Below are 24,366 nucleotides of genomic sequence, written 5' to 3' on the forward strand. Positions count from 1 at the left end.
TGGGAATAGGAAGCTTCCATTTATATCCATATAGTTTGTGTCCTGCAGCCAGCAACAAAAAAGAAAAAAAAATGGATGACACTGGACACAGGAAACGTGCGGCATGTGGGCAAACTGTCGACGTTCATTTTCGTTTTTCGGTTGCTACGAAAAATAGTTTCGGCAGGAAAATTGCGGCCAAATCGAAGAACGTAGGGCTAGCAGCAGCCCAGCCAGGCCTCTGGGCCTCTCAGCAAAATGCTTCTGGCCAAGCGTGAAAATTACCAAGGGAAGAGAGAGCCCCACAGGGGGAGACAGAGACAAAGGAGGGGCCCCTAAAATGAAACATTAAAAATAAATCTAAATTGCAACACAATCTTTATTTTTTTTTTGTTTTTTGTTTTGTTCATTTGCCCCCATTCTTTCACATGAGCAATGGACAATAGAAATTCAACATTAAATTACGGACATACTCAGGAAGGACCAATCTGCACCCTCTGCATATTTGTGCCCTGTGTGGCACAGGGAACAGAAAGAGAGACAGACGCACAGAGAGATATTTTTTGGAGAATTTTTAATGAATTTTTCAACTTGTCATTGAGGGGCGCATCCCCTGGTGGCGTCTGCCCCATCGTCTCTACAAGTTTTTCTGGGTGCATATTTGTGCTTCCTTTTTTCGGTTGCTGCTGGACCACATGGTGACATACCAACTAGCCAACCAGCCAGGCAGCCAGCCAGCCTTCTAGCCAGGAAGTCGCTTCGATGAGGAAGGCGGAGGCGGAGGCGATGGCAGGGGCCGTGGCACGCAATTAGCCAGGCTGTCAACCAAAGTGTTTTCTGGGTAAAAGCAGAGAAAAAACTATGATTTTCCTTTCTCTCTTTCTGTGACTCTGAGTCGGACTCTGACTTTCTCTTCGTTTGCATTAGAATTGCTAATTGCCAAAAGTTTTCCAACTGCAACATTTCTTCTGCTGCTCGAATGCAATCGTTGTCGTTGACATCGCCATCAACGTCGACAAAAATATATATATATATAGAGACATCTGCATATTTTGTTGGCATTCATTGAAGGAGCAATTTTGAGTGGTATTAAAAATAAGAAGAAAAAAAGAATTTGATTTTTGGGTTCCATAAAAAAAGTGTACAGATTTTCTATAGAATTTTTGGCATTTAATTATCTATAATATTGGAAAGTTTGCTTATTAAAAACACTATAAAATTATACGATTCGGGTATCGATGAATATATAGAACTAATAATTTCCTATTTCATTTGCTGGCATATAATTAATTTTAATTTGATTATCCATAATATCGGAAAGTTTTTCATTAAGGCAAATGCCAATGCAGATGCAATTGAAAAGTTTTCCATAAGAAACGATGGATAAATTGCCAATGCGGAGTGGCGACTCCTCCGGCGAGAGGACCTCCAAACAAGAGACAAACTTTTCTCTCTCTCTCTCCGGTGCCGCATCCTTCTGCCAATGTCTGGCCAATTTTTGTGTGTTTTGCCAGTCAACAACTTTGTTTATTATTTTGTTTCTTTTATTTTCATTTTTTCCAACTTTTGCGGTAACTTTTTCCCCAAAAAAAAAAAAACCGTCGAACCGACGACTCTGTGGACTCTGTGGGCGTGTCACAGTTGTTCCGAGTATTGCGGAAGAAAAGGAACATCAGAAGGTAGTAGAATGCTAATAATTTCAACGCGAGAGATTCTCTCGCACACACACACACAGAGAGAGCAAGAGACAGCGGAAGGAAGGCAGAGAAGAAAGCCGCAGCAATGAGCAACATTTTTGTGGGGGCAAATGGAAATGGAAATGGGAAAACGACAATGGAACTATGGAAACTTGCCATTCATTCATTACTTAAAAAAAGAGCATAAAATAATGCTGGAGAGGAGAGTGTTTCGCGACTTTGGAGATACCTACTATAGGGGGAGAGATCTACAAAGTTAGAAGATAAAATATCCATTTTCTTGTATAAGACAGTATTTCCTATCTTTGTCGAGCTTTTCTTATAAACAATACATTTTTCAGAATTATAGTAGTCATTTTTAGTGGCTCGTTATGTAAAAAAAGGAAACATCTGCAGACAGTATCTGAAATTCAAGTCAGGAAGCTCCTGCCTCGCTCTTGTGCTACCAATCGTGAACACACCCTCACCCTCTACAAATAATGGGTATACAAAACTACCAAAATTAGCGTGGAATTTGCCACAGCAATCGTTACAGAACTTTGCCCCAAAAGGCACACAACCAGAGAGAGACCAAACGACAGACTGCCTGCAAAAGAAGCAAATAAAATGAAATAAAATAAAACTTTATTTTTACAACTAATTGGCAAACTTAAATGTAAGATTTCATTTTGTTTGTGGCCCACGACAAAGCCGTTTGAGGCTTCATTAAAAAATTACACTCTTGCCGCTGCAGGCAGGCATAAAAGCACAAAGGAAAGGACGGGTGACAAAGGGACACCATCGAGGCAGAAGGCCAAAAGGGGACGGGGACGGGCAGATTGCTAGCCAGGACAAAACAATAGTATTTTCATTACGGGCTATGTGGCCAAGGCAATTTATGACCAACTGGCAATGAAAATATTTGCCACATAAATAAGAGGGGCGAGACAGGGCTCGAGGGGGGGACAGACACACATTGACAGCCGATGCACAGACACTCACGTGTGGCAGGGAGAATGGGGTGGGGTGGGAGAGTGGTATCTCGTGTCCTGTCTCTTACCTGGAAACTTGTACAGTGCCACCTCGTTGCAATTAATCTCAATCAGCGTGCTGGTCTCGTTGGGCAGCCCGGCGCACTGGCACATCGAGTTGAGTGGACAGGCATAGAGTATGTCCTGCTGCTGGGAGCCCAACAACGCCGCCGATCCTCGGCCTCCGCCGCCTCCTGGCGGCATTGGCGGCGGTGGTCCCCGTGCCAGGACCCTGGCCGTACTCCTCGACCATCGCTGACCTCCGCCATCGAACTGCCAGCAGTGCGTTGAGCTCACCAGACAGGAGATCAGCACTAGGTACAGGTGCATGCTGAAAGCAAAAGAAAATAAGCAAGTTCCATTAGCTTCAAATACTCGGCTGAACCAGTGGTTAAGAGGGCGCTTTAAGAAAGAAATTTGGCATTGGGGGCAGCACATGGAAAAATCCAGAGTGTAGAGACACCTTGGCCCTCAGGCATTTGTTTATTTGTTGCTGCTTTGCATAAATCACACGTTTGGAAAGCGAAAGCAAATGAAATGGCATAAAATTAACGTTAGTTCACACGCATCAAAGTTGCACAGTGGTTTGGGCTAAAGAAAAAATAAATAAAACAATCTGTACATAATCCCATACGTCCAGACAAGCCCACTGCACACAGCACTAGGTGTTGGCAATGCCTAGAGAAAACACACAGCACTAGGTGTTGGCAATGCCTAGAGAAAACACACAGCAGTTAGTGTTGGCAATGCTGAGAGAAGAGTTGGTGGAACCAACACTATTGATAGTGTTGGTAAAGTGCGATAAACTATGAGAGTTTCTGCGATACCAAGTCTTTTAGAGTGGTACCTCTACATCCTTATCTTTCTATTCTACAGTTTTGGCTCGTCGTCCGATATTTTACTCATATTTGCGCGAGCGAACCAAGCGAGTGAGCCGGAGGCTGGCTTGCCGCCTAGTGTTGTATAAATATTTATTTATTTGATTAAGAAATACATTGAAGCATATTTGGATTATACAATTAGAAAGTATAATGTTCTTTTCTACGATCTCTCCTTGTTTCTTTTGAGCTTCTTCATTTTGTAGCGAAGTCTGTGTGTCAGCTATGATCTAATGATACCCTGTGGTACATAATTAGCCTGCAATTGAAATTTGATTCAATTTAAACATTAAAATGTGATAACAACTTTACAAAAGCATAAACAAACCATTTTCCGAGGGCACAATGCCAATTAACGTGGCTCTAATTGTGTTTTAAATACTGTTGAACCAATGTAGATATTTTTGCTAAAGCGACCTCGGCTCTCCTCGGAACGACGGAGGAAGTTTTCGACTAAAAGCCTGCGACAACTCATGCAAATGAGCCGCAGTCGTGTGACACACTCTTCCTTCAGGGGGGGATATATGGCTCTCTTTCGGGCTTTCACACACACATGGCAGGCAGTGCCTAGCCCTAAAAAAAAGGGACCAAAGAATGGCAGGAAAGTGCGCAACCACAACACGTACGTACGTACGGCACGGGGACGAAACGGAGGCGCCTCCACAGCCACATCCATGCAGAGAAGTCGCATATAAAACATGTTTCATGTACGCTGGATGTGTGATGTTTATTTGACACGCCAAAGTATATAATAACAAATAAAAACTTTTGGCTTTGGCTTTGGCTTTGGCCTACCGCACCGCCAGACGACGACGACGACGGCGACGGCGACAAGGATGAAGGACGTGAGACGAAGGACGAGGACGAGGACGAGTACGGCCCATTAGCACGATTGTTGAGCTTTAAGACTCCCGGCGGTTTACCTTGCCAGCGTTCGAGTGTGGGTACCGGTGTGCACATTACGACCAGCCATAAAACTAGCGTCGAAAAATACTCGTATAACCGAGAGCCGAACCGAGCCACCGACACACAGCCCCTGGCCATCCCCCTCGCCGTCCACCCGCCGAAAAATCCGCAAGTTATTTCAAGTCGACTCAAAGTTTCGGGGATAAGTAAAATATATGTTATTGTGCATATAGGAATATTAATAAAATATGCTTCAAAGAGGCGGCTGTGGCACGGAAATAATAATAGGGGCTAAGCCCCTGCTGTCTGAGTGCCAGATCAAAGAGCCGGCAAGGCGATGACCAGAAGAGCGGCTTATTTGAATGAGAAATAAAGAGGGAATATATTTTACAGTTAATAGGTTTTGGCCTGCAATAATGGCGATACATCAAAGAGCAGGGACACCTCTGGCCATTTGAAGGAGAAACAAAGAGGGTCAATAAGGATTACAGGTAATATATTTGTCGCGATACCTATTGCCTGAAAAGTAATCGATATGTGTTAGTTATCAATTTCACTGACAGTCGATGCGGAAGGAGTTTTAACTTAGTTCAGTTTTTCAGTTTTTTTTTCCAATTGAGAAAAATCCGAATACCTAAAGAAGAAAAAAGAATACCTCGCATCATGAACTTGAATCTTGGTCAGTGCACATGTTAATCTAAAATTCTTTTGCTTGACTTTACTTTAACCAATAGACGAGCACTTCAAGCAGTCCCAGGGGCAAGAGGCAAGTTCTTCGCGCGTTACTGTACGCCGCAACCGACATCTGTCGCTCGACGATGAGAATACTTCAAAGAAGCCTCAAGCGCTTGACATTGAGCCAAAGAAGACTCGGATCGAATTTTTAAACTTGGAGAATCTCCGACCAAGTCGCCGCAATTGTAAAAAGCGACATCTCGACGATCGCACTGCAGGACCCAAGCCACTGGAGGATTCTCCTGCCAAGAACCCAAAGACGCGTCGCTCATTGTTCAAAACATTTGAGGCAGACATCAAAGAGCCAAAGAAGGAGCCAATGGAGCCGGTAGTGGCCCAATATGATCCTATGGCAGCGCTGTCCAAGACCTTGGCTAGCCTTGAAATATCCCACTCAATGGATATCGATTAGGAGGAATAACCGATTTACACACACACATACACAAATAGGGGGAGGGATCAATTTCAATATAAAAATAAATCTATTGGGCCAAATCGGAGACATTTTTCTTAATCTTTCGCCTGTTGTTTGGCCATATGTTCTTGGCATAACATTTCGGCCACGATGTGGGGGAGGCAAAAACCAATCAGGAAGATCTTTCCATTTGCCGCCCGCCACTCTGGATGATTGTTTTTCATTATGGCAGGATGGTGACAAATCGAAGTATTTTCCTTTGACCATGTAAAACAAATGATACATCATACGGTTGAGTGCGTATCCACCTTTGTGTGCACCTTCCACAGAACATACAAAACATCCACAAAGTCAAAGAAGTCGAAGTCAAAGTCGAAGGATGGAGGCTGCCGGACGGAAGACAAAATAAAAACGAAAAAGATAAATATGTCGTAAAAGTTTTTTATTTGCGTTTTATTTTTGTATTTTTGTATTTTTTTTTGATACGGCAAATGACTAACTTGTCGGCTGACAGACGGCCAGCAAACAGGCAACGCTCTGGGCCAAGAACACAGCAGCAGGTCAGGGAGGGGGCTAAAAGTGGGGCCCCGGATGGCAAGAGTGGGGGTCTAGGGGTCTATGAGACAGTCAGGAGCGACGCCTGTCACGCACACACGCCCCCCAGCTGAGGGACCCCGGCAGATGCGGGCTAGGCGGACGGACGGCTTCCATCTGACCCTCAACCTTGTCCGACAGAAACTTTTTTACAGCACAGCACAACAAAATAAACAAAATGTTTAAACAGAAACTAAGTCAAGTTAGATGAAGTTGGGATACTCTTAAAAAAACGCTAGAGATGAGCAAAAGAAAACGTTAGGTATATATTTATCTGAGGAGCAAAAAGATAGACAAAGGCAGAGCTGAGTTTTGAGGGGAAATTCGGTGGAAAGTTCATTACGAACTGGCAGGAAATGTGCAGAAATCTTAGGGATATGTTTGCTTATCCCTATGGATATTCCATTTAAAATATAGTCTTAATTCAGAGGCCAAGGCAAATATCAATTTCCAACAAAGATTGTTAAAAAATGAAGTATCTTAGGATCTGTCCTTGACATCTGCTCTTTCTCAAAGCCTAACCACTGGAACATCTGCAAAATGTATTTTGATATTAAAATTTGTATGTTAATTCGAAATTTGTATACTTTTAAACTTTTTCGGCTAAAATTAGGGAACGGAACCTTAAAGTACAGAAATAATTCTTGACGAATCAACGTCAAGGTATCTTTAAATCTTGACATATTCGTACGAGTATGTACGGCTCATTATTCATTCATTTGATAATACCCATAAAATGTCCGATACCCGTTTTTTCTGCATTTTAAGAGTATGCCAAAGAGCAAACTACACAATAAAGTGTCCTTCCTCTGCATCCGACACTCCCTTAGCCTTTGGGGCCATCATCTTGCCTCATTCAACAGTGAGAAAGAGAGATGGAGATACCGGAGTTGACTGCCACGAAAAGGTCAACAAGCGGCACGAAGGCAGGCGGCAGCCAGGCAGACCACAAGTTTTTATTACGCATATAATGCCAGCGATTTGCCCCAAACAGAGCTGCAGAGTCGCTCGGTCGGTCGGTGGAAAGTGTGGGGGCGGAGGGTGGTTGGATCACAGAGGTCTCTGCATCATTTTTATACTTTTAATTTTTTATGTCGGTGACACAGTGACATGAAATGTCAACGAGCTGCAAAACAAACAGCAGGAGAGACCTGGACCTGGACACAGGACCAGGACCAGGACCAGGACCAGGACCAGGATAAATATGATGAGCGTCCTCCTTTGGGGATCTCCGGCACTCGCACTCGCACTCGCACTCGCACTGTAACGAGTAGTTGCTGGAAAACTGACTCTGAAGCTTATTGCGAAGGCAGAGGCAGCGGCAGAGGCAGCGCAGCAGCAGCGCAGCAGGAAAAAGCGTAGCATTCATTGGGGAGTCGTTGCCAGAGCCTTGCCTCGCCTCGCCCCGCCCCGTCGCTTCCCTCCGCCACTCTCTGGTGAAAATTTGCGAGTTTGTGCGATAATAACATATGTAAGTTGCCTCTTCCACCATTCGTGTATCTGCGTATCTGTGTGTGCGCCTGCCTGGATGTGGGTTTTAAATTTAGCCCATAAGCTGCTCCGCACAGCTCCTGCTTCGCCCGCTGTTGCACTGGAAGGTTACGGATGAGGCAGAGCTTTTGCCCAACAACAAAACAAATAAAAATAATTTTAAGGCCGCCGCTCAGACGGGGATCAAAACTTTAAACGAACTTAACAAACTGTGAGCGTGTATTTAACGCAGCCGAACATGAAAAAGGTTGAGGTGTGGCCGACGAGCATACCATACTCCTATATGGTGTGTATGTATCTTCGAGATACATTTCAGTTAATCGGCGTCAAGTCAATTAAGGTTTGCCCCCTCCCGAAAAAGTTCACGAAAACTGTTTGCTTTTGTTTTTTGCTTCCTGCTTCCTGCCGGCTAAAGCGTTTGGGCGTTAGGGAAATGCTTTCCTCTATTAGAGTACAGTTTTTTGTTTTGTGCAGGGCGTTGCCAGTCGGCGGAGGATTACCAGGGCTTTTCCGGCTAGTAACAATATTAGCTTTGAGGGTTCTGGGAGATGAAAGCCTGTCGAAACTTGTGTAACCAGGTTATGGCATGAATAATACCGAGTATTTATTGTGTTTGGGTATATTTATTAGCCATTCTATGGACGTCATTAACATTTAGTGTGTTGCCAGTCTGGGTTATGGACTAGCAAACTATCGTGCTTATGGGTATGGGTATTTATTACTTAAGTATCATATATAACAGGGAGAAAACCTCAGTTTAGAAGGCAGTTTTCTTTGCGAATCAATGATCATCTCTTGGGGGGAAAAATAATGAATTTGTACTGAAATAAAAACTACAAAACTACTGTTTATCTATATATCCATCAAGAAATGTCCATTAATCTATACATCTACTCCTAACTACCTTTTTTACATATATCCAAAAACAAATAACTTCTTTAAACAATTTCCGATCATCGAATCCCCTTTAGACGCTCCACAAACTACATCCAAGTGTGTGCCCGTCTATAGCTCTTCCACTCTCATATCACACCTTGACAGATGCAAAACGATCCATCTTTGGGGCGCTTGACTTGCAAATATGCAACGGATTGGGTTTTATGAAACCATTAGCAGAGAGCGCCGCAAACTTTAAGATACATTCATCTTGTGAGGCGCTCTAAAAAATATGTTAGCCTGCAGTAAGGGATTGGCTACAATTGCTTGGCCATATAAATCACACACACACACGCACACGCACACGCACACGCACACTAAAAGATGCATCCACACACACACACACACACACACACACTCGCATATCCAAAGTACAGTCAGTTCATTCAAGTGTCGTTTATCGCTTTTTGCTATTTTGGCAGCGCCTTCCGTGAAACTGGCGTTGGGTCATAAATATGCCAATTTGGCAGTGCACCCCGTCCCTGAACACCGTCCTCTCCACGTACAATCTCCTGCCACTAGCACTCCCTAACAAGGTGATTTCTTTGCTGAAACTCAAACTCTGAACCCAGCCAGCCATACAGCCAGTCAGTCAACGGGAGTCAGTCAGAACAATAAAAATAAAATTTATTACTCAAAGTTTATGGCATAGCAATAAATGTATCTTTTCTGCTGAGTATCTCAGTATCTGTATCCATAAATATGCACCCATTCGCACCTAAGTGGCGCGGGTGGGGTTTGAGATGGAAAGGGGCATGGCCACAGGGGTCGCCACATGTGGCGCACTCTTATAGTTGCCTTCTGTTGAAATTATTATGTTGTTTGCCCTGCCCCTCCCTCAAACGGGGAAAAAAGGGTCGGTCCATCCTCCCATAGCTCCAATCCGAAACCACAAAAAACCTGGAGTACAACCCTTGATTCAAATCCCATAAAGTTGTCGAGTTGCTGTGATAGTTGTGTGCCGGCCGTTTCCATGCGGCATGGGGCATGGGGCAGGGGGCATGCGGAGAAGCAGAGAACTGTTGGCTGTTGGCAATTGCCGCATCATTAATCTTACTCACGGAAACGGCGCTTAGGTCAAAGTTTTGAGTTTGGGTAATTTATCTTCGACTTGCCGCAATTATGTGCTAGGGGGGGAGTCCCGGACTCGCAGATAGGTGGGCGAAGAAAAAAACGACCTAGGCAATTTCCCCAAGTCGTGACTCCAGGTCCCAGTGGCAATCCCATTCGCACCTGAACTTGAAACCTGATTGCAACAGATTGGAAAACTCTTTAGCAAACGGTGTAATGCGGGAGTTCTCCTGGCAAAAGTTTGGGGATATTGAAAACTATAGTGCGAAAAGGCAACAGGTTTTTGGATCTACAGAAAAGTGTACTTAAAGATAAGACATTGTCGAATCTATAGATATAAGGACCTTCCTTACTTGAAGAGAATCCAAAGATTCCTAATCGAAAATTTCCCACCAGCTTTGCGAAGTGGTGCTTCTAGGTCCCCAGGTCCCAAATCCCATTTCGCACCTGAACTTGAAAAGCCGCGGATGTACGGCGGTCGAGGCCCCTTTCATCAACTCTTTCGCGAGGGCTGCTCTAATAATTCTTTCACTCAATAATTTAACAGCAATTTCGCGCCCAGAGGCACTAAAATTAAATTGAAGTGTTTACGGAAAACACATGAATTGCTTATGAACGACACAGGCGCAAAACTATCCATGGGAAATAGAAGAGAGACAGAGAAAGAGAAAGAGACTTGCCCCCCCGAAGCGTGTCATGTCGTGCGGTGGGCGTGGTCGGTGTCCCACTGCGTCTGTCTGTGTGTGTCGGAGCTCTGAATGAATGAATGAATATGTATGTACGTATATTCAATGCTTATCAAGCAAATGACAGTGCAGAACCAGAAAGTTGAGGCCGACAAACACAAATGATGACCAAGCAACCCGTTAGAGGGCACATTGGTACAGGAAAACTGAAAGAAATTACACATAAATAATGACCGAAGGGTGCAAAAGTAATTAATGGAGAAAAGGCGGATAATTAGTAAATGAAGAAACAACTAAATAATAACTGAATTATATGCGTACGATAATGGCACAATCTTTAATGTAGGAAGTAATTCTACTAAATATTTCCTTTGACATCCCATTGAATTTGAAATTTATTAGATTAAATGTGCGTTAACAATTTTATTTTCTAAAGGTCTTTATGTGCCGGCACGCTTGTTATCCACGCAATTGCGACATGCTCACATGCACATTTTCGTTATCTTCTTGTTTTCGTTCGCCTGTTCTGCTCTACTATTTCGCCTGGAGGCTGTTTGATGGATATTTCTAAGCGTTTTGCGGTTAATTTCTGAGTCAACGCTTTTCCCTACTAAAAAATGTAAATCCCAGAAAATAACCCTCTATTTCGTTTAATTTTTCCAACAATACGCAGCCCACTGTTTGGCTCCTGCTGTTGTTCTCCCGGACACACTGCCGCACAATTAATTGCGTAAACAAAACGCGACACGAGCTGGCGGTCGGGAGCTGAAGCCGGGGCGGTTCTGGGCATTGAATTATTCAAATCATCTATAATTACAGCTGGCAACTCGCTCGATTGCCTGCCTTCCCGTCCTGCCTGCCTGCCAGTCCGTCGCTCGGTGCTGCCTGCCACCTCCTGTCGCAGACCCTGACGCATTTATCAATTAAATGCGAACGCAGCAACAAAAGCAGCAAAAGCAGCAACTGCAGCGGTACCGACAAATCCAGTAATTGCAACAATGAGTAGAATTGGGAGGAGCCCTGGGCCCTGGGTCCTGGCCTCCCTGGCTATTGCTGGGCCAGCAATTAAATTATTAAAAGTTTGTCATAAATAAAGTCAGGCACTTGACAATTATTTAAACGAATTACATGCTCGAGCGGGGCAAAGCGACAACAAAAGGGTACCAAGAGGCCTAAATGATTGGCCCCCAGTTTCAATGCGCAGAGGGATGCAGGGAGGGGGTAGGTGGGATGGCTACGAAAAAAAGGATTGACTGAGGGGAAAGCCAAAACGATATACGAGCTTTTAAATTTATGCCCAGCTTTTATGGCATCCCTTTCGCGTATGTGTGTACTCGGGGTTTATGAAATGCCGTGCGGCTGTTTTCAATTCTCTTTATTTTTTATTTTTTTTCAACTGTTTAATCTCAATTACCAGCGCGAAATATGCAATAAATCTGTTATTGTTTGCAGCTATAACCAATTCAAAGGGGTATCAAAGGGTTGTATTGGAACAGGCGGGAGATAACAAGGGAAAAGATCATCAGAAAGAATATCTAGAAATATCATAGTCTAAAACTTATACAAAATACCTAAGGCACTCCTTCCCTACTACACAGAACGTCTTTTTATAGTTCCAAAAGTTTGGTACCCATATAAGTGGGTATAATAAATCATGGCCCATCATATATCATGGTTTTTATGCTATATAATGTGGTAAATACTCATCCCACTCCAGTCTCTAGGCTTAATTTTCAGAAGTACTTATCTCCAAGCTCTTTTCTAGGCGGAAATCCCCCTGAAGATCCCTGAGTTCCCCTTTTCCTTATGGTATACAAAAACGTAGCATACTTTAGTGCTGACTATTTACTGCCGAAGCAAAAGGATCAATTTTGAGCCCCTGCAAAACCCCTAGGTATCCCCTAGTCGAATCCCCAGTTGGCCAAAACGATTCAAGCCTTTATTTGTGGCTGCCGCTGTTTCTGTTGCCGCTGCACGAGGGTCCGAAGAGTGTGTGTCCGCGGCGGTGTTTTATGCCATTCGCTCAAGTGCCCCCGAACGCAGTTGGGGCAAATGGCGCTGGCGCTGGAGCTGGAGCTGCTCTCCTCTGGCGCTCTCGATTTGCTACCTTACTCCGGTCTGGTTCGGTCCACTCCGGGCTCCTCAATGCTCAAATCCCTCACGGTACTTCTTTTCACTTCCCCCACTTTGGATTTTTTTCTTTCCTTTTTTGCTTTTTTTTGTGTATGTTTCATGTATGGCGCAATAAAAACACAAATAATGGCAAAAGTCGTATGAAATGGTGGTGGTGGGGGGGGGGTTGGTGGAATATCTGAGGGGAGAGAAACATACGCAATTTGTGCTGCGTTTGGGGGATTCTTGTTTGGATGTTTGTTGGATTGTTACATTTTCTGATTATTTGTTGTTGTTGCGCTGGTTTATGCGCTTTTTGTGTTGTTTTATTTGTATTATTTATTTGGCTGTTTGTTAGGCGGAGGGTTTAAGCCTTTAAGCACATAATTTCAATTGCTGTGCATAACACAAAAGGGATTAACTTTGATTTTGACGTGTGATTTGTATCTGTGTCTAACGGACGGGGGCCAGCCTTCCAAATCTGTGTGTAAATTACCCAAAAACAAAAAGCCTACCGCCCCGAAAGCCCAATGAGTGTTTCACGCAGATTTTGGCCAGATTCTGGAAAAGCCTGGCTCTCCATCTCTCTCTTTCTGGCAATTGAAAGGCAAACGGAAAACGGAAAACAGAAAACTGGCAGTTAAAATCCACAAAAACCAGAAAAAAATTCACCGACGCATCTTTCACAGCCTCAGAGCTCAAAGGAACACTATGAGGTCTGCCTGTCTGGCTGCCTGGGTCTTAAATGATGGGATTTATCTTGGCCTGCCGTTTGAGGAGGTAAAATATGCAGCTCTGCCTCAAGTAGATTTAGCTGCTCTCATAGCTGCCGGCTGTTTAATGTATATGAAGTACACTCGCACTCGCACTCGCAGTCGTCCTCCGGCGTACATATTTATGCGTAAAGGAGGTCATAAAGTTTCCTTTTGCCCAGGATTTCGCCTCATTTTTGGCTTTGGCCAAGAGAAAGTTTGCTGCCAGAGATTCTTCGTTAAACTTTAAGTTACTTTATATTTCGACAGCTTAAATTGAATTAAATTAAAAGATTTACTTGGCGCCGCAATATTTGTTTGGTAAATTAAAGAAAACATGAAACTGCCCTAATTTTTAGTTGAAGCTCTTTTAGTTTTGGTTGTAATCAATCTCTCGTTCAATGAAGCCCAATTTGAATTGGATTGAACATATTTTCAGGATACTTTTTCCTACACTGAGAAAAATGGCAGAGTAAAAACAAATAAAACCATTAAATTAATAATAAGATTGAAAATTACAAACATAGTGAAATTAAATAGAATTTACTCAGATTTAAATATAAATATTCTTATTACACTTTTCAATAAATAATTCAAATAAATAAACATCTCAAAATAGATGTTTTAAATTAAATTGAAATTAAAATTATTTAATTTAAATATGAAATTTATTTAATGTAAATATAAAATCTATTTAAGTTAAATATGAAATTTATTCAATTTAAATTTGAAATATATAAGGATCAAATATTTTTTTATTAATTTAAAAATGTATTTAATTTAAATATGAAATGTATAAATAAATAAACACCTCAAAATATATGTTTTGAATTCCATTTTTAGGAAATATATCTAATTAATGTAAGAAATTTATTTAATTAAAAATAAAATCAATTTAAGTTAAATATGAAATTTATTCAATATAAATATGAAATTTATTTATTTTAAATAAGAAAAATATTAGGATCAAATATTTTTTTATTTATTATAAAAATGTAATTAAAAACACTTCCATGTTAATATTTCCCCATCTCGAGGCACATATAATGCCAAAAATATTTAAATCCAAGTGTAACTTTTCGAGTCTCTTGGCTTTTTTCCCTGGTAATAACTCTTTTCTTTTCCCTTTTATGCAATACATTCTCATCATCCATCATCAGTGTTTTGATGCATATAATTTAGAAATCATATTCATTTCATTGCGTAAACCTCTTCTGTCAATCCAATTTGCATAAACTGCGCCTATTATAATCGTACAAATGTCATCACAGAGTCTCCGCATTGATCTGCGGTTTCTGCACTCACATACAGCCCTCATCCAACTCCAATTTGCAGCAATCCAACCGCAACCAGCACTTCTGTAAAGCACTTCTCTCTCTCTACGTGGCTACACATGTGTGTAGGAATGAGAAGCCAGAATGGCGACACTTTGCTAACTAGAATGGCTTCATTAAGGCATTAAAGCGACAGAGCCAGAGCCAGAGCGGGTCGTGTGCTGAGAGAAATTTATGAATATGTGGCATGATTTGGGCTAATCACGTTGCTGCCATTACCCAAAATTATTTCACATGTAAAGCGCGTGGAACCCCAAAGAAAAGCCAAAAACAAAATGCGAGAAAAGAACATTATTTAAATATCTTAATGCGTTAAATTTACGAGGTCCAAGGCATGTATACGAGTGTATTATATACCTAGGATGAATGCTTTTGTGGGCGGTGGAAAGGGAATATTCAAATTCGGTCAGGTGTATAATTAAATTGCAAAATTTGCGGGCACACGCACAGGGCTGGAAATGTTGAGGATTTGAACTTCTAAATGGTTGCCATTGCCACATCGCTATCGTCGCCTGATTATGCCAGCCACTTGACCGCCACTTAAGACCAGGGGCCGCCCCCCCAACGCCCTCAACAACGAAAAAGGTCAAAGTATCAAGTTTTCAGTTTGTTCAAAGCTCCAACTAAAGTTCTATATGGAAATGTCCAGGGGGGTGTTGGTCATCAGTTGAGAGAACGTAATTCCCCATAGATGAGCGCACTGGCCCATCGTTCATTGCGTTCTGTGGCACTTTGATGATGAAATGTGTGTCAATGACTCCCCGAGGAGGGCGCGGAGACCAGTCGACAGATGATATGCGTGCCTCGTTATAAACCTAATGAATGTATTAAGCTTGCAGGATGTGAATGTGTGAGGGTCCTGCGAGTGTAAGGTGGTGTTTGTTTTGGTCTGGAAATTTCATTCAAATTGAGTAATTTGTGGAGGTATTACACATGGAATTTTCTATTAGTTAAAGAGACATCTGACATCCAAGCAGAAGGGCAAAGAAAGATATTATATCTATTAATAATTTACTGTAAGTACGATGTACATTTTCTCTTAGTCTTATCCTCCCATTTCGTATTATAATATGTACATGAATTACCCAATTCCAAAGTTATACAAATGAAATGTTAATGACTTCTATTTAAAGAACAAAAGGTGTGAAGGCACTCATTATGCTCCAGCCCCCAACGCCCCACCCCAACCGAAATGCCAGCCTTTTGTGGACATGAATATATTCCAGGAAAGGAAATGCCATAAATAGCTGCCTTCAAAGGTATTAGAACGAAAGAAAAGCCGTAAGAAAATCATCCTCAATGGGCAGAATCGAAATGCCATTAATCTTGGGGCGTAAGTGCAGCTCATAAGTTGGGCCTAAAAGTTATTGACCATGCAGTTAATTAAGTAGCTCTGCTCTGCTGCCAATAATCCTCACACTACTGCGGGTATTTCTTGTATTTCCGCTGCCGCTGTGTTGGTGGCACGTTTGAGAGGTGCTTTTCTCATTAAATGCGTAAATTTAATTGCTTCGACGGCGACACGTGGCGTATAATTAATGACGAGAATTGTAGCTGAAGAGTGCTGTAGAGAATCCAGGCGCAGCTGGAGAAGACAGAGAAATTCCGCAAAGGGGGAGAGAGGCAGAGAGGGAGAGAGGAGAACTTCAACCAAACATTCACTGAATAAGTCATAAGGTTTTGGCTTTTCACCAGAGCAGGAGAAGCTCAAGGAGCAAGACAGAGAAGGGACAAGGACAGGGACAGGGACAGTCAACATCCGTCGTACACAAATAAGCCATATCATTCGCATTTCGTGTATTGACTGACAGTTAACATGGCTTGGCAAAAAGTTTGCAACGACTTTTGCAATTGTCCTCCGTGCATACAAAAAAAAAAAAAAAAAAAAGAGCCCCAAGTCGAAGCCAAAACCAAACCTAAAGCACAATTGCAACTGTCATACGCATGCAGCCAGTACAGGGGGGGCATGCAGCACAAAAGTCCTCCACCAGCACTACCCATACATACATATTGTACGGTAGGGTACGGGGATACATATATATTTGGCAACAATTTATAAGGGCAATACGTGCAGGGCATATGCCCGGGTTAGGTTAGACTTCCTGTCGAGGACAACTATGCGAGGTCCACGCGTGTGCATACCAATGGCCCCGGTCGGTCGGTCGGTGGGTCGGTCTCGAGGACAAAGACCTGGACAGACAGCCAATCCCAGCAAACATTTTAAACTCCAAGAACAAGTCATGGGGCAACAGCAAATACACGCAAAACATGAAAGGAAGCCAAATCTAGCCTTGGGCTGGTTCCAAACTTCGAATACTCTTAAAGGGGTTTTTGCAGGTGAAGAAAAGGTCATAAATACACACGTTTTTTGGGTTTAAAGGACAGAGTTATGATATGGTTAGTAGGCAGGGGGCTGCATATGATGCTAAGGATTATCCTGGACAACAAATATGAGATGCAGACCATTTTTGCTTTTAATTTATATAAAATCTAGCACTTGTGAAGCCTTAGCTTTAGAGAAACAAAAACAAAGTTTCTCCCCAAAACTTGTGCTCCAATTAATTGGCAGAAACCATATGTGTGTATTTTGAGGGCAGCCAAGGCATGAGTATTGTCCATTTTGGGCGGGAATAAATGAGTAAAAGCTACAAAAAAAAAAAGAATAAATAAATAATAAATATAGAAAAAAAATAAAAAATAATAATTTGTCATAATAAATATGATTAAAAAATATTTTGGTCTTAGGTTTAGGTGAAATGAACTTAAAAACTGAGAGATTGGTATTCCTTAGAAGAATAAACAGATCTTAACATTCAGTTTCTTAAACAAAAATCTTAATCACATTCCTACCTTCTGCGTGCAAATTCCTCCTCTACCTTATAATACCCTCGTTTTTAGGGTATCCCAAAAAAAAATGTAACTTACAACTGCAACTTGTGCCCGAGGTGGTCCCAGACTTCTACTTCAAGTTCTGGAAATTGCTCGCACTGCGTTGGCATATCTCCTCCTCGGTTCGTACCTTCCCCCCTCCCACCCGACCCAACCTATGTTACACAATTCGATAATAAATATTACAAGCTAGACAACAAAAGAAGAAGAACCCATACATACATTCTCCATATACATACATATATATGTATATATATCTCGTATAGAATACGAGAATTCGAGAAGAAAACGAAAAAGTTGCGAGCACAAAACGAGCGAAAAACAAATTAAATTCGGTTTGCTGTTCTCATTTTTTGTTCCGACGCTTCTTTTTCGTTTCGTTTCGTTTTTTATTTTTGTTTTTGCAGTACACAAATTTTTTTAGCAATTACGTTTTCACGAGGTGGAGGGGCTGCGATGCGGTGCAGTGCTGGTATCATAGGAGGGTATAAAGACTGCACGAAGTCAACGATTTGCATAAGTTGGGCGTGGCCCTGCGGGGAGAGGGGTTTCGGCTGGGGCGTGGCATTGGGGGCCGCGGCCGGGGCCGGGGCGTTGTCGCATTGATTACAAGCGTGAAAATGAATTTCGATTATGCGACGAAGGACGAGCACAACGAAACGACAGCACAGTGGGGTATGGTTGAAGCAATGGCCATGTTTTCGTTTGCCTTTTGCTTTTGCGGCCCATTGTCACAGTCGTGGGTCGTCGGTCGACGGTCGCCTCAAGGTACGCCATGATTTCTGAGTCCTGGCTGGGGATTCCCCCAACAGAATAAACCTGATGAGGTTCGACACGGTTCGCTGGCCGTAGCATATGTACATGTGTACACGTGTATGGATTTGCTCGTAATTTGTGCAATCCACACGGAAATGTAATCAGAGAAGGTTCTTTAAATTGTGCCACACACACACACACACGCAGAAGATTTACATCGGTAAACATGTCTGTATAGGGCACATGGAAAAAACATTTGAACAGAGAAATCCCTTTTTTGTGGATATCTAGCGAGGCAATGAATCGCCTCCAAAAATATGATGGCTCTGAATATTTAAAATATTTAGTTATGGTATTTGTTTACTGTTATTCAATAAAAAAGGAAGAGATCATATGAGAACACAAACAAAAATATTATTTTAACCGGAAGAAAAATATTTGTACCAAAATTCTAAAGAATTGTTGATGGATTTTTATACCCGATACTCAAAATGAGTATTGGGGTATATTAGATTTGTGGTAAAAGTGGATGTGTGTAACGTCCAGAAGGAATCGTTTCCGACCCCATAAAGTATATATATTCTTGATCAGCCGATTGAGCCATGTCTGTCTGTCCGTCTGTCCGTCCGTCAGTCTGTCCGTCTGTCCGTCCCCTTCAGCGCCTAGTGCTCAAAGACTATAAAAGCTAGAGCAACGATGTTTTGTATCCAGACTTCTGTGATATGTCACTGCTACAAAAATATTTCAAAACTTCGCCCCGCCCACTTCCGCCCCCACAAAGGACGAAAATCTGTGGCATCCACATTTTTAAAGATACGATAAAACCAAAAACGCAGAATCGTAGAGGATGACTATATGTTTTAGAATGTAAGATCTCAACCAGATCGTATAATTATTATAGCCAGAATCAAGAAAACAATTTCATTCTTTCTCGCTCTGTCTCTCTCTAACACACAGGTTTCATGGTCGGTTTTGCCAATTGCAAAATATGAGTTCAAGGATCTCAGAACCTATAAGAGCCAGAGCAACCAAATTTGGTATCCACACTCCTGTGATATCGGACCTTGACCGTTTCGTGTCCAAATTTCGCCACACCCCCTTCCGCCCCCGCAAAGGACGAAAATCTGGGGCATCCACAAATCTCAGAGACTATTAAGGCTAGAGTAACCAAATTTGGTATCCGCACTTCTGTTAGATCTCACTATAAAACGTATATCTCAGAATTTCGCCCCACCCCCTTCCGCCCACACAAAGGACGAAAATCTGTTGCATCCACAATATTGCACATTCGAGAAAACTAAAAACGCAGAATCATAGATAACGACCATATCTATCAGATTGCTGATTCTGGACCAGATCAGATAATTTTTATAGCCAAAAGGAACAAATCAATTTGCACTGGCTACGCAGCGCCCGACGTCACGCTCAGATTTTCTGTCTCTCTCGCACGCACTCTTTGTCGTGTCGTTCAATATTAGCGGCGTCTGCCGGAGGAGAGCCATACTGACTTAGTATCGGGTATAACTGTAGAGTTGCGGTGTCCGCAGCAGCTCACAGCGTTCCCCCTCGTTTATTTCTGGAAATGTGTATCAAATAGATTGAATTTCGTACAACTTCCAGAGAGCTTTAACAGTCGTCAGTCACACACTAATGATATAATCCGCAGCCAAATCCACATTCATTAATTATTTAAAATCTATTTATAAAAAGCTGTGCTTTTTTCGGCGTATCCCCTTCCAGTATTACTTGATTTTTTGATCAATTACTGTTGCTGTTGTATTCGCAGTCGTCTTGAAAAATGTCCTTTTTATGCTTCATTACATGGCGTCTTCCTGTTGTCAGTTTTTCTTTACATTTCGTTTAACATTTGTCACTTTTATAGCCGCATGTGCGTCTCTGGCTCTCTCGCGTATCTGTATCTGTGTCTGTATCTGTCTGCAATGGTGTGGGTTTCCTTCCGTAAGTGTTTGCGTGTGTGTCCGCATATGCCTCGCAGCTGCCCATCTTCATTTTGGTATGTTTTCGCTTTTCTTTTCTTTTGTCTACCCTGATTTTTGGGGGAGTTCGAGGGTGTATTGGACAAGTACAGGTGTATGGAACATATTTATGGGAGGAAGGGTTTTAGAGTAGATATAGGGGTCACCAAATGTAAGCCTGTCACAGATCAGAAGATTATTAAAGCCAGAATAAGGAAGAAAGATCTCTCAATTATAGAAAAAAGTTGTGAGTCGTCGTCCGATATTTCATTCATATCGGCGCCAGCGAGCAATGCTAGTGAGCCGGGGGTTGGCGCAGGAACGAGGCGAGTGAGCCAGGGGTTGGCGCAGGAACGAGGAGAGTGCGCAGGGGTGTTCATTTTATATATTAAAAGTGTTGCCAGTCATGCAAATGAAATTCTCGTTGACAGAATTACCATCTCTCACTGCACAAGTATTTTTTGAACAGCTCTCTAGCCTTTAATCTAAAAACGAGGAATCACCTGGTCGATACACCCAACATAAAACTCTTATATATGTTTTTTTTGTCTCCTACTCGTGTTGCTATGACTGTTGTTGCTCTCGTTTCATCAACAGCTGCCGCTATTGCTGCTGTTTCTGTTTCTGTTTCTGTTGCTGTTGCTGCTCCTGCTCCCAGCTAGAGAATGGGGATCCCCTGAATACTTTCGCCCAGCCTCTTTACAACTTGATTTAAGGTTCAGTTGATATGTCGCCATGTCGGCTTCCCTTCACTCTCACTTACACACCCATTGCCATTTCCCCACATCCATTGTGCCACTGTGCCACTTCCACTTCCACATCCACATCGAGTCCGTTTCTCGTTCTGTCTTCGTGTGTGTTGTCTCCTGACAAATGTCATGTTCAAATTGCAGACTGAACTTTTGACTTTTGACAACGAATGGTAGCAGCAGCGACAGCCGATGGCACCATACCCAGAACCAGCAATGATGATGCCTTGATAGATATGAAGTGGATTTCCCCACCAACAGTCAAGGTCGAACATAAATAATGAGTGACGAAAAAGGTCATTCGAGAAAGCACACTCTTAATATATAAAAGTGATTGACTTTCCATCACTCTACTCTCTCCTACGCTTTTGCGAAAATTTGATTCCCATGATAACATTGCATTATGAAATTCCTCTCTCTCTGTCGCTTTCCAACGAGTATTAATAATTGTGGAAATATTTTGGAGCTCTTCATAATTATTGAATTTCAATATTTAATTCATTTGCATTTGGCTGCCATCCGAGTTCTCCTACCATTTCCACTTAAATTTGCATCTCTAATGAGTTTCAATCATCGACGGCAGCAGCCCAGGAATTAGTCCAAAACTAAGTAGACAAATCAGTTGCACACGGCATGGCATCGCATCATTTTGAAAATTATATATTATATAAATTTGTGTGGAATTTTGTCAAATTTATATGACGGCAAATGACCAAAAGCCCAACAGCCACATACATTTTTAATAATTATTCTCCATCTGGCTCAAAACACATAAATACTAATGGGATTGCTGCGTCAAATTATTATTAGATATTGTACTCGTACTCGCCATACTCCAAAAACGAAGGCTATTAAAAACCTGAAGCATGATATTGGCAAATAAATATTTATGGATAGGAATTATACAGAAATATAGTAATGAAACTCTGAAAAATTTATGAAAAATAATACTTAAAAAAGTAAAAACAACCACACAGAAATATGGGTATATTTTTAAACAGCTTTGTGCTTAATTTTTTCACTAAAAAATTTGTTTGTTTTAATTGTATTATGCTTAATGGTAAATATAGATTAAAACAATTTTCAAGCACCTTTTAGACCTGAGATTTTATCTATGATTCAATGTCAATTGATTGAAATCACTCGAACATTCTTCAAAAAATATTATATAATGTTCTAGAGGTAAATAAATTTAAAACTATTCCCGATGTGAACCAAACCAACTTTTTCTGATAGTTCGGGGGTTACATAAATTTTTAAATATATTGATACTTTTTTTTCTTCAGAAATAGTGCTTGTTTTTTATTATTTTAGTATTATTTTGACTTTGCAAACTCGGAAAAACTCGAAATAAATTTATTCCTTGGGAGTTAGTATTTTTCTGGTATAGTTAGATTATCCTTTATCCATCGATTTTTATAGATTGTTTTTACATAGATGGTTCACAGCGGAAAAAAAGTGTACACATCAAATTAACAATTTTTCAAGTAGCAAAAACGAATCTGTTTTAAGGAATATAAGCGGGAAGAATGGGGCATGCCGTTAAGCCCCAAGAAATCTGCTTTTCTACCGATTCTCCCCATCAATGAATTGATGAAGTCATCATTATGATTACCAGTCTAAGAAGACTTTTATGCAGCCCTTTTATACATCAAAAATTAGCTCCGTTCTGGCCACGTTTAATTTATTGATCTATCACCGGATGGGGGAGGCCTCGGTGGGCATGGCCCTTGGCATTGGGGCCTCAATCAAATTAGCGTGTTAAACTACTTAACATGGTGAAAGACAAGCCCCCAAACAGAACTCCAGGAGGAGGATGCGAGGAATACCTACAAAAGGGGGGCGTGCCACATTACAACTAATTGAATTAATCAGCTTCATTATTTTGGTAGTATTTTGGGAGGGATTTAATGCATTTACAGGGCTTGTTTCAATAAGGAGAGGGAACCAAGACCAGGACCAGAACCAGGACCAAGACGATGACTCCCTTTGTACACAAATTCCCTTACCGAATCGAATCGAATCGCATTGAATTGAATGGCAAGGAATGTTTAATGTAAGAGAAGAGAGAGCTTGAATTTAGGAATTTATGTGGCTACGTGCGGGGCATTTGCCAGTCCTCCAGAAAAGATACATGTGTCGATGTCTCTACCTTCCCCAAAACGGAAGAAAGTGTGTGGCGTGTGTAGTGTAGTGGCATTTGTGGTATGCATATTTAATGACATCGCTGGGCCATTATTGAAATTGGTTCATACAAAACAAAAGGCGCAATCAGCACACACACAAAAACCCACAAACCCAACATAAAATCAACCAACAATCAAACAAACAAACAATCATCCACTCAATATGTTTATGTTTAAACAAAAATACTTTAGAAGCTTCGATTTGTATAAGTATTGCCGCCAGATATGGATAATATAATATACCTTTTTTTTGGTATCGGTTTAATCAAAAGGTTTGGTTATTTTGGTTTCGTATTTTGGAAAAGAATCACTGGGAATTACAGTTCAAATGATGATGATGACACAATCAATGTCCCAAAAGTGCGCCCAAGCCCACACCGAGCGACAGGTGACACAACAGAGAGAGAGAGAGAGAGAGAGAGAGTGAGTATCTTGTAGATACTTCACACAATAAGGTACACAGACAGGGAGATATATTACCTACATCCAAATACCCATACCACCCATCCCATCCACTTTTATCCCCACACGAATATTGTATTATTTTCAATAAGCAGGCGACATATTGATAACAAAAGCTTTGAAATATATACAAGCGTTCCTCTGATCGGGGCGAACCCCCATGCCATCCCCCACATCTACGGAACATTTTCAATGCCTGGAAAATATTGAATATCCCCCAGCACACACACACACAAAAGACATGACAGAGCGAGGTAGCATCCAAGCATAAAACATTTTGTGGAGAAGAAATATTGTATGGTCATGTCATTGTATTGGTTATATATTTATATATACGGATGTGTCTGTGGTGTGCATGTTGATGTGGGATTAGACTACTGGCATCGAAAGGAGGCACTGAGGAATGGGGGCTAGCAGTGTGTGTGGACTGCAGTAGAATTTCTATTATATTCTCAACTCTTAAGCGGAGATGATGCCAAAATGATGATATGAATGCAATGATAGAAAAACCGCAAAAACCAAGAGAATTTGAATGCAAGAAAAAAAACGGTAGAAAAACCACCTAGAAAGAAAGAAAAACCATTTAAAAATGGCAGACAGCAAAAGATGCAAATGAGAAACGGTTCTGGTTCTACTTCAACCTTCAAAAGTTAACCGTGTTTTAGCCTCTCTCTAACCTCTCTCTATCTCCCTCTCTTTCAGTCAGTCAATCACTCCTCCTCCGCCTTCGATTACAGCCGGAAGAGTGACAT

General features: G+C 41.6%; 2 protein-coding genes across 5 annotated transcripts in view; one reads left to right on the forward strand and one right to left on the reverse strand.

Moving 5' to 3' along the window:
• The window catches only part of LOC108163902 (chaoptin), a 60,783-nt gene that overhangs the window by 27,686 nt on the left and 8,731 nt on the right, over positions 1-24,366 (reverse strand). For all 4 annotated transcript variants that reach the window (XM_033392802.1, XM_033392801.1, XM_017299428.2 and 1 more), the window contains exon 2: positions 2,716-3,017. In XM_033392802.1, the coding sequence (XP_033248693.1) occupies positions 2,716-3,016 (301 nt within the window). In that variant the 5' untranslated portion in view covers position 3,017. The remainder of the gene's footprint in view (positions 1-2,715; positions 3,018-24,366) is intronic.
• On the forward strand, positions 5,038-5,723 carry LOC108163903. Its single transcript, XM_017299429.2, has 2 exons — positions 5,038-5,149; positions 5,205-5,723. Exons 1-2 carry the CDS (start codon positions 5,134-5,136, stop codon positions 5,615-5,617), a joined length of 429 nt encoding a protein of 142 aa, XP_017154918.1. The 5' UTR covers positions 5,038-5,133; the 3' UTR covers positions 5,618-5,723.

This window comes from Drosophila miranda, chromosome 4 (genome assembly GCF_003369915.1).
Source record: "Drosophila miranda strain MSH22 chromosome 4, D.miranda_PacBio2.1, whole genome shotgun sequence".
Lineage (NCBI taxonomy): Eukaryota > Metazoa > Arthropoda > Insecta > Diptera > Drosophilidae > Drosophila > Drosophila miranda.